Raw genomic sequence first — 13,145 nt, 5'->3', positions numbered from 1 at the left:
GAGACTATTAGAGACGCTGTAGTGGAGGGCTTCGGCAAATTCGACCACCTTGGATTCTTTAACGTGACATCGCACAGCATACGAGCACCTTGCTTATCGCCTCAATCGAAAAGCCGCGGCCGGGATTCGATCCCGCATCCATAGGCACAGAAGTCGAGCGCCTAACCACTACGTACATCATTGCGGTAAAGCCCATTAGCTTATTCATTGCCAGCTAGCCCCTTGAGGAGCTGTTGCTTGCGAATAGATATGCTGGTTTTCGGTATCTAATTTTAGCACCGCATCTAGATTGTTATGGACGTCCTTTATTTTTTCCCCTCAAAATCACTGACCTTCCTTTAGCCAAAACAAAAATGGTCAGTGCTTGTAGGTAGTGCGGACGCTGTTTACTTCTTTCTCGCAGACGTCTCCACGTTTAATAATAATAAACAACACGCGGTTTTTCTTTTCTTTTTTTCGGAAACGTGGGTTTGTATGACCAAATAATCATGTTTCCGTCAACGCCATCGCTTGTGCTCGATGCTTCCTCGAGGCCAAGGGTTCCGCACTGTGGAAACCCTGTTATCACGCCCATTGCCCAGCGGCGGCTCTTAGCTACAGCTAGCGCTCTTGTGCATTGCGCCAAGCGTGAAACAGGCCCCCGAATCGGCTACCTGGTTCTGCCGTGGTCTACCGACAAGGCGACCGGACACTAACGGCGCGCGCGCTCCTTTGCTTCTTTCACTGGCAGAGGTGTCCCTGTGTGTGATCGTGGCCCCCGGTGAGAGGACATGCGCGCCGGCCGAGCTGACTCTTCCGACTGACCGGCGCCTCCTCCTGGAAGCATCTGTGCTGCCAGCCACGGAGAGGACCCTTCGCTTCCTCTGGTCCCTGTCGCCGACGCCGGGGGAGCACTACGTCTCTCACGATGCTGCCGTGCACTTCAGGCCAGGAAAGCCCGGAAAGTGAGTGCCTACGTGGTTGCTTCGAATCACAAAAGAGAAACAGAAAGAGAGAGAGCGACATTCATTATCAACCGAAGTTGAAGGAAGGCCCCTAGAAGGCGGAGCTTTGTCCAGGAGCTAATTAATTTGCCAAGGCTATCCGGATGGGCCGGGGTTTTAGATCACGCTAGTCGTCAGAGGCCAGATGCTGATTTCGCCTATATCTGAGCATTATTGGAAAGCAGCGGAATAACATCGTAAGGAATAAATAAGTTAAATGGACCGTTAGTGTCGTACTTGTTTGATTTCATGAGCCTGCCTGCTGGTTGGTTGGTTGGTTGGTTGGTTGGTTGGTTGGTTGGTTGGTTGGTTGGTTGGTTTGTGGGGTTTAACGTCCCAAAGCGACTAAGGCTATGAGAGACGCCGTAGTGGTGGACTCCGGAAATTTCGACCACCTGGGGTTTTTTAACGTGCACTGACATCGCACAGCACACGGACGCCACTCCGTTTCGCCTCCATCGAAACGCAGCCACCGAGGTCGGGTTAGAACCCGGGTACTCCGGCACAGTAGTCGGGCGTCCTACCACAGCACCACCCCGGTGGGGCGAGCCTCCCTGCGTGTCGTTGGCTGGCGTGTTGTCCGTGACAACAATCTCATTTCAAGGTAATAGCGCGGTTTTGCTCTCCATCTGTTTCTCATGATTTGAGTCGATTTGGACGGCGATCCACGAATGATCGATCGTTTGCGGGACAAGGCACATACCTCACCGCTCAAATAACTATTTCCCGCTGCAAACATCGAGAAGTGTCACCATTTTCGCCGCTTGACTGTGGCTAATCATAAGCCGTCTCGTGTTAACGAATTCGCGAGTCACTGGTCCCCGTGTCATGGCCATTAAGCGAGCTCAATTGTCTTGCACTACTCTATAAAACGATGTCACTCTGTAACACTGTGGACTAGTTCCGCCGGGAGAGTCAATGTTCTGCGGCCTTCGATCATTTATATAAGGCGGAAAATCATTAATCACGGTTTCTTTTTCTTTCTTTCGCAGGTACTTGATCGGGGTTACGTGCCAGAACCACGTGAGCACCGTGTCCTCCCCGGCCCTGTCCGTGCAGCTGGTCGAGCGTATTGTGGGCTTAACCGCCATCCGCACTGAGGGACCGGTCCGAGTGGCCCAACAGACGCGACTGAGCGCAGTCTATTCACGCGGAAGCGACATAACCTTCGTGTGGGACTTCGGAGACGGCACCTCCAAGGCAGTGGTCAGCGGTGTACCAGAAGTGGGCCATACTTACAACAGGTGCGAAGTCTGGATGGATCATTATTCAGGGGCCCTACAGACCGTTACGAAGATTGTATTTCCAGACTTTATGGGCCCCATTTGCTTCCTCGTCAAAGTCGTGATGTGTAGTGCCTGAAAACTTTTTTTCCTTTACTGCTTTCCAGTCCTGATCCATGCTAGGAAAATATAAATTAATATCTCTGGTTAATAGAAAGGGGAGGCGCAGTAGTAGTCTACACTTCTCTATGGACACCTGAACTGAGCTGTAAGGGAAGGGAGCAAGGTGCGAATGTAAGAAGAGTTGCCATAGTGGAGGGCTGTGGAATACTTTCGACCACCTGAAGGTATTTAACGCCCACTGACATCGCACAGCCCACGTGCGCCTTTGGGTTTCTCCTCCATCGAAACTTGGCCGCATCCCGGCCTCGGCGGCCGCTTTTCGATGGAGGCGAAAAGCAAGGTGCCCGTGTGCTGTGCGATGTCAGTGCACGTTAAAGAACCCCAGGTGGTCGAAATTTCCGGAGGCCTCCACTACGGCGTCTCTCATAGCCTGAGTCGCTTTGGGACGTTAAACCCCACGAACCAAACCAAACCGAAACTTGGCCGCCGTCGTGGGGTTCTAACCCGGGTACTCCAGATCTTTACCCAAGCGTCTTAATCACCGCGGCGAGTGATCCACGGTAGGCATTTGGGAAATCCGGTATAGATAGTTTTGGTGACCGCACTAGCAGGATTGAAGGCCCACTAGGTAATGTAGGCCGGTACAATATCTGTGACCATATGATAATCTGCCAATGTTACCATTTGAACGAGCTTATGTGATGATGTGCGATATGGAGTCAAGCCAGAAAGGCGGCTGAACAAGCTTTATCATGTGATACAGATGACCTTTCATGTGCGATGGTTAGGTTGCGGTAAGAACTTTTTGCTATCACTTCTTTTCCAAAAGTGAAGAGGTATAGTGATGAGAGACTGGTGAATTTTTGTTTTGTGGCCAATTGGTTACTATGAGGAGGTTCACTGTGGAGTAACCGTGTATGGGGGGGGGGGGGGGGGGGGGGGGGGCTTTGGGGGGGGGGGGCTTTGTTGTCACATCTTCGCGTGGCTGCTCTGTGATCAGTAACGTCGAGTTGAATTCACTTGAAAGGTACTGGTGGAATCGGACGCGCCATTATTCTGCCTGAAATCGTCGGTCACGAGTTTCTGTCCAGCCAGTTGCTGCTTGATATGTAACACCACAGTGAGCATGCCACCACCACTGTAGTATGAAGGAGCACTGAACAAGGGTAGAGGGGGTAAGCCGTTCGCAGGCCAAGCCAACGTTTCGACCTGCGAATTAAGGCCCGCTCTATCCTTGCTCAGTGCTCCTTCATACCGTGTTATTCATCTTCTTCCTCGTTCTACCTGGATCACTACAGCAGTAATGAGACTGTAGCCTTGTTGGAGCTTGCGTCAGTATTCGCAGCCTGCTGCTCTGTGCAGCAAAGGTGCTATGTTACTCACTGTCATTCGTTTAGTGCGCTGTTCTAAGATTCCCACTCCCTTATTTCGCCAGTGTTTGTTCGGTCCATCTGGCGCACTGGCTTCTGGCAGTTGCCCAGTCAGCACAAATAATTGGTCCAATATTGGCATACAGACTATTTTAATTTTCATTCTTAATCCTGCGCGTACCGTCTTTTTGTGTTGTACCTGCAGAACTGGAGAGTACTGGGTCAGTGTTGTCGCCTACAACGCCTTCAGTCGGGCCAAGTTCGAGACGAACCTGTTCGCATTGCGGGTACCCTGCGGCAAGCCTGAACTGCGCATCAACCGATACACAGAGGTGAGAGGCGCGCTGCGCGAATCAGCTTGTGACTTCGCATCGCATTCCGATGAACTGAGAAAAAAGCGGCAGGTTTTGTCACTAGCCTATAGCCGCATACAACGGTAGACAGGGGCCCTTGCCGTTGCTTTCCTATTAATCCCACCCTGCTTCGCCCGCTCCGCTCGAGCCCATTCCGAAAAACTTGCTTTTCTCGTCTTCTGAATGTGTTGACGGAGGTGAATGTAGCGAGTCCTAATCATTTTCTGCGCCATTTGCGGATTTAATACCAGTGGAAACTTTCAGAAGTTCCTAAAGATGGAGAGTTGTAACTACAGAAAAATTCTTTATGGAACAAACTTAGCCGCGGCAGCAGGATTTGGTTAAAGAACTCTTAATGAAGTAATAAATATTACATTTTAGCAGCGTTGCGTGGTTGTCAATGGGGAGTTCTCAACCGTGGACACGGTAATAACGCGTTAGTTGTTGAAACAAATGGAGCCTAATTCCCTAAAGCCTTGAAGCATGAAGAAATTAGAGGTCCCGCGCAGTGAATAAACTGAGCTCATCAGACGCGCGCGGCAAGATGGTTAGAAACGGCACATTTGTTGATGGCCTAAGGGAAGGGCTAAGGCGCCGGATTAGAAATACGTGCGCTATTGTGCCGCGTCGAGCACTTGCATAGAGAGAGAGAGAGGAAAAAAAAGCGATTCTGCAGTCGTAAATGGTTGTGGTCTTCTTTACACCGAGCTGTAAACCAAAAGATTGGACCTGACGTGACAATAGCGCATGCAGTCCGAATTAGGCGTTGTACTGTCCTGTGTGATGTTATTGGCGGTAGGTGGTGGTGTAAACTTTATTGGCCATAAAAAAATTCAGGATTGGGGGGGGGGGGGGGGGGGGGGGCTGCGCAACGGGTCTTTTCTTGCAAATGATGTTCCAGCCCCTGGAGGGCCAGCCTTTTAGTTGCACTGGTGATCGTGAGTCGCTGATCTTGTAGCGATAAGCTAGACATGAGTTGTTCCCAAGTAAGCGAGTGACACCTCTGGGGAGGGAGGATGTAGGTATGTGGAACAAGTGAGTAGCACATGAAGGAAATCGGCCGGCTTGCCGCATAGTCGGCAGACGGCGGAGAAAAGGTTGGGGAAGCGTCCATGCATGACTATTGGGTATGGGAGTGTAAAGGCTCAACTCCATGAGCCCTCGAAGCGTGCATCTTGCGCGCTTGGATGCGTGCGCGCCGGCCAGAAGAAGTCTGCGTATGCGCGACGCGCCGCCCACAGCCGAGCGCGCTCACGACGCTCGGATCCGACAGTACCAGATATCCGGCGCGCGCGCTGCTCGCGGTAGCGCGCCTCCGAATTCTGGCGTGCAAACATCGACCAATCAGCGGGCGCTCTGTGTCGTGTATATCAAACATTTCATGTGTATGCTCTTGTGTTTTCGTCACAGAGGCTGTAAAAATGCTCCGGAAGCGCTGGAAGAACCTCCGCGACAAGTTCCGCCGATTATGCAGCGTGCACCGGGCGCGTACCGCGCCATGCGCTTGGAGTTGTGTACCGCTTTTTTTGCGCGCCGGGGCGCGGTGCTCACTGCGCAGGCGCGCATGGCACCCGGCGCGTAGGACGCAGAGGTGTCTATGGAGTCGGGCCTTTAGAATTTGTAGGTGCGCTACCGACAAGTTTCCTGAGCGTCTGACGCGTTCAGTTTCGCTTATGTATGGAAGAAAGAGTTGGGTTTCCTTGCACTGCAAAAATCGAAAAAAGCTTAGTTTTTGTTCTTTTAAAGAGTTGGTACGGTATTGACATGATCACAGCTTCCAACTCCCTATCAGCATTAACCATGAAGCTTCGTTAAATAAAAATTTTATTAGATCATAATATTTAATTAAGGATGTAATGACATTTTTACAATATATTTGTCCACTTTGACTGATGGTTCTCTCCTGATAATATTATTATTCTATTTTAACTTTTTTTTGCTTTTTTTTTTGCTTCCTCTAGTCAAATGACTGAAGGAAAATCTAACGCTACGATGTACTTTACCCCGTCGAGCTTTCGTCGTAAAGCGTCATGCTGGCGATGCTTTTTCTTTTTAATTTCCTTCTAAGGTATACCTGGATGAAGACGTGCTCGTGGAAGCGGCTTTGGAAACCGCCTGCCCCGTTTCGACGAGAGTCGCCTACACCTGGACTGTGCTGAACGCGACGGGAGGGCACGTCCTCCACAACTTTCACTTGGATGGCGCCCTTTCGCGGAAAGATTTGATCCTGTCCGCTGGAATTCTGCCAGTAGGCCGGTACACGCTCTCGTTGAAGGTGAGACCGTCGTTGGGCCCCAGATATCCACCGGCATGCTGTGCCATCGTAGAGCATAAAACACTACAGTTTATATTGCATGAAAAATCTTTTGATAGCATCGTAATTCCTGGGTGTTTAGGAAGGATCAGGTGGGGCTCATTTTATCGCGAAAGCATTACTACTACCATTTTCAGCCCTTCGTGTAGCCACGGTCGGTAGGCATGTTTGACCTTTAATGACCCCAGATGGCTGTGACGTCATACCAGCTGCGAGAGATGGGCTACCAAGTCGAGTCGTCGGGTGGCTGCGGTCCGTAGGCACGGCGCGCCGCGGATGAGATTATAACGTCACTGTGACGTCATAAAACCTCAAGTCTAGTCGTCGGGTGGCGGCGGTCGGTGGGCACGGCGCGCTGCGTCTGGAGCCGCGCTGCTACTGAGTGGTGGCGCTGCTGTCATCTCTTCTCTCGCAGTTGAGAGGAGAAGGATGAGGAAAACAATGGGTATATAAATGCTCGCGCTTGCTCAGCTGAGGCACTCGCTATGCATCCTGATAAACAGAAAGAAAAGTCACGCCGTCTCGATGAAGCCAGGAAACGACAGCGAGCTACAGAGACAGATGAAGAACGGGAACAGCGTCTCGCTCGACGGCGCGCTCAAGATGCAGCTAGACATGTGCGTCGCGCCGCTTCTCTTGAATCGTCCTAAACCGCTGACGACTCCGAATGGAATGTAATGAACGCTTTGAACAGTGAAGACTCTTTGTCGACGTGCTCACTCAGCAGTCAAGAACGTAGGAATGCTACTAGGCGGCAACAACGCGTTCAGGAAACAGAAGAAGAAAAGCAACGAAACTATAGCGTAGTCATGCTAATATTGCTTTCGCAACCTACCGGGCTTATCTAAAGCTAAGTCCAACCTAATTTTTTTTTTGACAGATTGGGATGAAACTATAGGAGAAATAGAAATCCGTGAAGGAAAACGATGGGGTTGTTTAAGTGAGGAAAGGAGAAACTGGGCATCATGTATTGGACAAATACTCGTTTAATTTTGCGTGCTCTCAAAAGTTACTAGAATCCAGTTAGCTATATAAATGCATGCGATCGCTGCAAGATAGAGGCAGCGGGTGTTGGCCTGCCCCAGTAATTTTCCTGCATTAATATTTTGGATACCATTGCACCTTAGATCTTCTGTACTTGTACCACGTGAATAAGCGATGTATAGCTTTTTAAAAACAATTCAAGAGGGAAGAAGTGACAAGAAGAATGTATAATCATGCGGACAGGGAACGGCGATACGAAACGACGCCACCACTATGAACTTCTATGTCAAACGCCGTGGTTGTGCAGTGCTTAGGACGCTCGACTTCTGTGCCCAAGGATGCGGGATCGAATCCCGGTTGTGGCGGCTGCTTTTCGGTGGAGGCGAAAAGCAAGGCGCCCGTGTGCGATGTCAGTACACGTTAAAGAACCCCAGGTGGTCGAAATGTCCGGAGCCCTCCACTACGGCGTCTCTCACAGCCTGAGTCGCTTTGGGACGTTAAATAGCCTAAAACCGTACCAAACCTTATGCCAACGACCAAATATTTTAACTGCCATTCCACAACGCTTCGGCTGAAATGCTGGTGCACCACGCTTTTTTTTTTTTTTTTTTTTCATCCGTTGACCGCGCAGAATACAGTGCGCAATTTTTTTTTCCCCCTCTGTAAGCTCGCGCCCCTTTTTTCCGAGGTTAAAAGTGTTTGCTCTAGATCAATTCAAATCGCCCAAGCTTGCACCTAGCGTATCTGCCTGTGTGGAACGAGACCGAATTAATTGAAAAACGTATCATTTTAGAGCGTGACTCTACTCTTTGCACAGCAACTTCCAATGTTGCACTCGGATGTTTGAGAGCCGCCTGAGAGCGCCTAGCTCGAGGCCTCCTGCTAAACTGCCCGGTTCTTCATCTTCCTCGTTCGAAGCGCTACCCGAGGTCACCGAGCAATCGTCCCGATCGTGGACATGGAGGCTGTCCGCTGGAATACCATGTGACTATTTTGGGGCTTAAACAACTGCTTTGCTGGAGTCTGGTTGCTTAGTCTCGCCATGCATGGGGTGTGCCGGTCCGATTAACGCTTCGGCACAGGCGTCAGGCTGAGCCTGATTATCCAGGCGATATAGCTCCCTAATAATAAGCATCAGCGAAGAGAAAGCTTGATCGGCTGGAGGCAGAGACCAACGAAGAGGGATAAGCTCGTGTGAAGAAAGGCCTGTATGACTGAAGAAGTGTAGCCATGTTTAGCAGAGCTACGGTAGGTTATAATGAGGTTTAACTTGGATAAATATCCGCTATTTTTTTTTTCCAACGGCTTTGGTAGAGGACTCCACTTCGCTCGACACACGCCTGGTTATCGAGTGGCAGCGTGCTGTCACTTCGCCTCCGATTTCTGCGGGTCGTATAAATTCTGGCAGTGGGTTATTTATTGCCTGTTTCACACCTTGACAACCATTAAACCATTTTGAGCGCTTTAAATTTGTTGTAATCCGTGCTGTAATACATCCGAAAGCTGTGGGTCCGTATCAATAGCATGCATTCGGATGAGGACGCCGGGGACTTGTAGTACCCAGCAGACGCTCAGAGGGCACTTTTTAGCACTGTTTTCGCGGCGCCCTCTGATAGCTCAGTTATGGTGGCTAAAAGATAGCTCAGTGGTTGGGGCGCTCAGATACGGAACTGGGGGACCTGGCTTCCAACCCAGCTGTGGAGGCCGCGTTTCGATGGAGGAAACACGCGAGGCGCCCGTGCATGGTGCGTTGCAACCGCAGGTTAAAGAACACCAGCTGGTCAAAATTAATCGGAACCTTCCGCTAGGGCGACCTTGTTCGCCCGAATCGCTTTCGGACGTTAAACTCTATAAATCAAGTATTCATTTGAAGTCCTCATTTGCGGTAAGGAATATTAGAGTGACGTTAGGAGGAGGAGAAGATCTAGATGCTTCAGTGGCATCAGCTGAACACAAGCGCATAGAAGACCTCTTACGTTTAGACCACGTATAACAGCTTCTCGCTGTAGTAGTGAACGGTCTTAACGCGAAGTTAACCTTGTCGCGTAATTTCTGTCGCTTCGTGTCAGCTTGGCTTTCATCAAAACCGGACAACTTCCACGACGTTCGCCATTAAGACAGATGGGGCCAAAGAAAGCATACGACCGCAGAGAGAGAGAGAGAGAGGCGGCGTGGTTCCGGATCAGGCTAACATACTTGAAGGCGTGCCGAGGGCGACGGAGAGGGAATAAAGCAAATTCCGAGGAAGAAGAAATAATGAAGGAAAAATGTGCTTCCTCCCGTTGCCGAAATGACGGCGGCGGCACCGGCCGGCACTCGTCGTCGGCCGCGGGCTGAAGGCGCCTCGGGCGGCGGCGGATCCAGCGCATACACTATCGCGCAGCGTGGCACGTGATTAATTGTGTTTGTTATTAATTCAGCCGTTTCATTCGCTCCTGGCACCCCGCCCGCTTTCTCTTCTTCCCCTGTGGAGGGGAGGGAGGAAATGGCGCATCTCTTCATCATTAATCACGACGATGACTCTTCGGTTTCTGCTTTACTCTTGGTTATTTTTCACGACCGCTGTCTTTTCGCGATGCGATCCGCTCCTTCTCAGCATTCTTTTTTTGCGCACTTCTTTTTCCCCCGTCGCACATTTCACCGTTCTTTCTCCTGGCCCGCACTCCAGCGGCTTCGCTGTCTGCTTTCGCTCCGTCTTCCTGCTCCGCTGGGACCGTCACTAAGTGCCCGTTTTTACGCTACTCTGTTGCTCGACTCGTCTCTCCCGCGCTTTCTCCCCTCTCATTCCCCGCCTTCTCGTTATTGACTTTTGTCTTGCGCTTGCTTGCTGACGCGGCTAACGCCGGGCCCACGGTGCCATCTTATCTTCGTCTTCACCCTTCCATCTTTCGTTCCAGTTGATTCGCCCGGCTAAGGCTGGCCCAAGCTGCTTGCCCAATCCTTTGTTTACTTTTTTTTTTTTCCTGGCACCTTTTTGTTTCTTCGCAGTGTTCAGTGGGCACAGATGCGTTTCCTTATCTCTGGCAGCAGAGTTTATGAGGCGTGCTCGCAGAGGGCGCATGCTTAATGCGCCAGGCTTTCGCGAGGCCCTGCCGAACGTATCGCTCGGCGGCGATCGGGGTTCCGGAGGCGCTGCAATTATTACGCGCGCTGCGCGTCTGTAGCTCTGTAGGGCGTACGCACAGCGTGCGTATGCATACACACATCGTAGATGCCTAGCTGTGTGCGTGCTGCCGCCGGCATCGCTTCCTGCGATTTCTCTGGTCGGCGGAACGGCTTTACTTTTTGCTGTCTCGCCTCCCTGCATTTGTCACTGTGGCGAAAAAAAGAGAAAAGGCAGACGTGCTTCGAACAGACACTCGGGCTCGAGCACCACCGGCGTCGAGCGACAATTGTTGGCGCTATGCGCTTGTGCCCCTTATCGCTATTCCTTCTTTGACGGGTTCGCTTATTTTGTCCCCGCTTGTTCTCTGGCGGTATCTTGTTGACCCTTATCGCGGCTCGTGTTGTCCGAACAGCCGAGCGGAATGGGCGGCGCGACTCCGGCTGTTTAGTTTACGTCTGCTACCGTGCTTTTGTTTCTCCGGTATTCAAGGTGGCGGCGACCATGGCGCGAATGACCGCGCTGTCAGTTATGTGAATTGCGCACTCAATAAGGCGGCTTTATCTTTCCGAGTCATCTGGATTTTTCGGTGTTGCGAGTCTAATGCACAAATGTTCACGAAATAGAAAATGGTTATCCATCGTTGCCTTTATATAGTCAGTATTATTTATTCTCGTTTCATCACCCCAGAGGCCGCTTGAGGGGAATTATGTAAGAGGTGTTTGCACATGTTATGGTGCGAAACTGTTATTACGATAGCTATACACGGGGCGAAGAAACCATCGCAGACATACCAGCCAGCCGCTGCAAGAAGGCCGCGGAGCCACGGCCGCAGCTGATTTCGTTAACTGAAACCACGACTGAGAGCAGTGCAATCGTGGCTCACGAATGCGACATTCAAGCGATTTCTCGCTTTTCGGCGGCTTCCCTTGGATCTCGGAAAAAAAATATATATACGCGAAGCTCCCTTTATGGCAAATATATGGAATGGGAGTTTCTTAAGGTGTGCTCCAACTCTGCAAATCACACCTATCGTTTAAAGTCAATATTTAGCAATTTAGAAAATTATCTTCATTACTGATTGAATAATTAATTGCACAACAAAAATTACATGTAGTGCGTAAGACGGCTGACAGCTCCATGCCAGCGGATTCCCTGGCCTACCTAAAATGTTTTATTTCTGACTCTTGGCTAAAGTGTGCTGGTACACCTTGTATAAAGCCCCGCTTTAACGAAGCCGTATGAACTTGCCCGCGTAACATAAGTATACCATGCCTGACTTGGCATCCAAGAGCACCGGAAGGGTTGACGCTTATTCCCCCTTCCCACTGCAAATGAGTCACCCGAGTTGGCAACTCTTCCCTACTGTCTGATATCCCGTGGTCTCGTTAAGTCGCTCAAACGATCGAAGAATCGTGTAGTGCTTGGTCATGTTAGCTACCAGCTACCGCCTTCCAGCACCATGCTCGCGATTTTTTGCACACAACGCCGGTGCCGACGCCGGAATGTGTGTGTGTGTGTGTGTGTGTGTGTGTGTGTGTGTGTGTGTGTGTGTGTGTGTGTGTGTGTGTGTGTGTGTGTGTGTGTGTGTGTGTGTGTGTGTGTGTGTGTGTGTGTGTGTGTGTGTGTGTGTGTGTGTGTGTGTGTGTGTGTGTGTGTGTGTGTGTGTGTGTGTGTGTGTGTGTGTGTGTGTGTGTGTGTGTGTGTAATATGAATTTAACGCTTATGGGTCACTTTGCGCGCAGCCGCCTGGGAAGGCGGGCTTACGCGCCAGTTACGCTTAGGCGTTTCTCGTACGCGACACCTTTCTCCAACCCGTTGTGCGGTCACAACCACGGCGGATTCGGACGAAATAGACAACGACAGAGTACGCTAGGTAACAGTTTAGTATCCTAACGCAAGGTAAAGCACACACTGCGGAATAACGTTCTTTACGATAAAATAGACTTACGTTGACTCACCAAGTCGTCGCGGTCATCGGCTGGGAATGGCAAGGGATCCACACGAGGAGGTAGCTAGAGAGTAAGAGAGTTTGCGCCATAAAATCCCATAGAACTAACTAATTATCCCTTTCGGTATTCCGCAACGAGAAGCAATCAGTTGCTTCTCGAGATTGGAATGCACCCTTGTGACCAGTGCAATGCTGTCACGACAGTGCGTGCGGAGCGAGGGCAATGCGTAAGTGCATTCATTCCCCCCTACCTTATCCGCGCGTAGCAGGCGCTCGTCTCGTGGCTTCGCCGCTGGCTAGGAAGGAGAGCGGGGTACACGTGTATCTCTACACACATCGCGTTAAAATGGCTTCAAAGATCATTGGAGAAATTCGATGAGCACATGACGTCCGCGATGTCATTGGATAGGTCGGTCCGGTCTGCTGTAGTACGCAGGAAAAAAAAAATAAAAAGATGCGGCAAAAGTAACCGTACCGGCACGTAAGGTCTGAAGACTTGAAAACGACGACGAGTGCGGTGAAGATATGCAGACTGGCGGGATCATGTACGGAACGCAGCCAAGTCAAATGTGGAAAAAAATTAAAATGTTCTGGTTTAGCTCTGGTTAACCCTAGTTGAATTGCGAAAACAACGGCGAAAGCTTCTCTTGCCCGCTACATTATTCGCCTATCCTGCCCTATCAGTGTAAGGTGCTATATTATTGGGGACATTTAAGATCAACCTTTAAAGGGCCACTGTCC

At 50.6% G+C, this 13,145-nt stretch overlaps 1 protein-coding gene across 1 annotated transcript in view; it reads left to right on the top strand.

The window, feature by feature from the left end:
- The window catches only part of LOC146200112 (uncharacterized), a 479,695-nt gene that overhangs the window by 323,859 nt on the left and 142,691 nt on the right, over positions 1–13,145 (top strand). Inside the window, exons 10-13 of the mRNA XM_084592273.1 lie at positions 731–944; positions 1,976–2,227; positions 3,905–4,031; positions 6,121–6,327. Coding sequence (XP_084448399.1) covers positions 731–944; positions 1,976–2,227; positions 3,905–4,031; positions 6,121–6,327 — 800 coding nt within the window. The remainder of the gene's footprint in view (positions 1–730; positions 945–1,975; positions 2,228–3,904; positions 4,032–6,120; positions 6,328–13,145) is intronic.

Source organism: Amblyomma maculatum, chromosome 2, assembly GCF_055883805.1.
Source record: "Amblyomma maculatum isolate TAMU_Amacu chromosome 2, ASM5588380v1, whole genome shotgun sequence".
NCBI lineage: Eukaryota > Metazoa > Arthropoda > Arachnida > Ixodida > Ixodidae > Amblyomma > Amblyomma maculatum.
The sequence above is the reverse complement of the archived record's forward strand: the minus strand, read 5'-3'. Positions and strand labels throughout refer to the sequence as shown.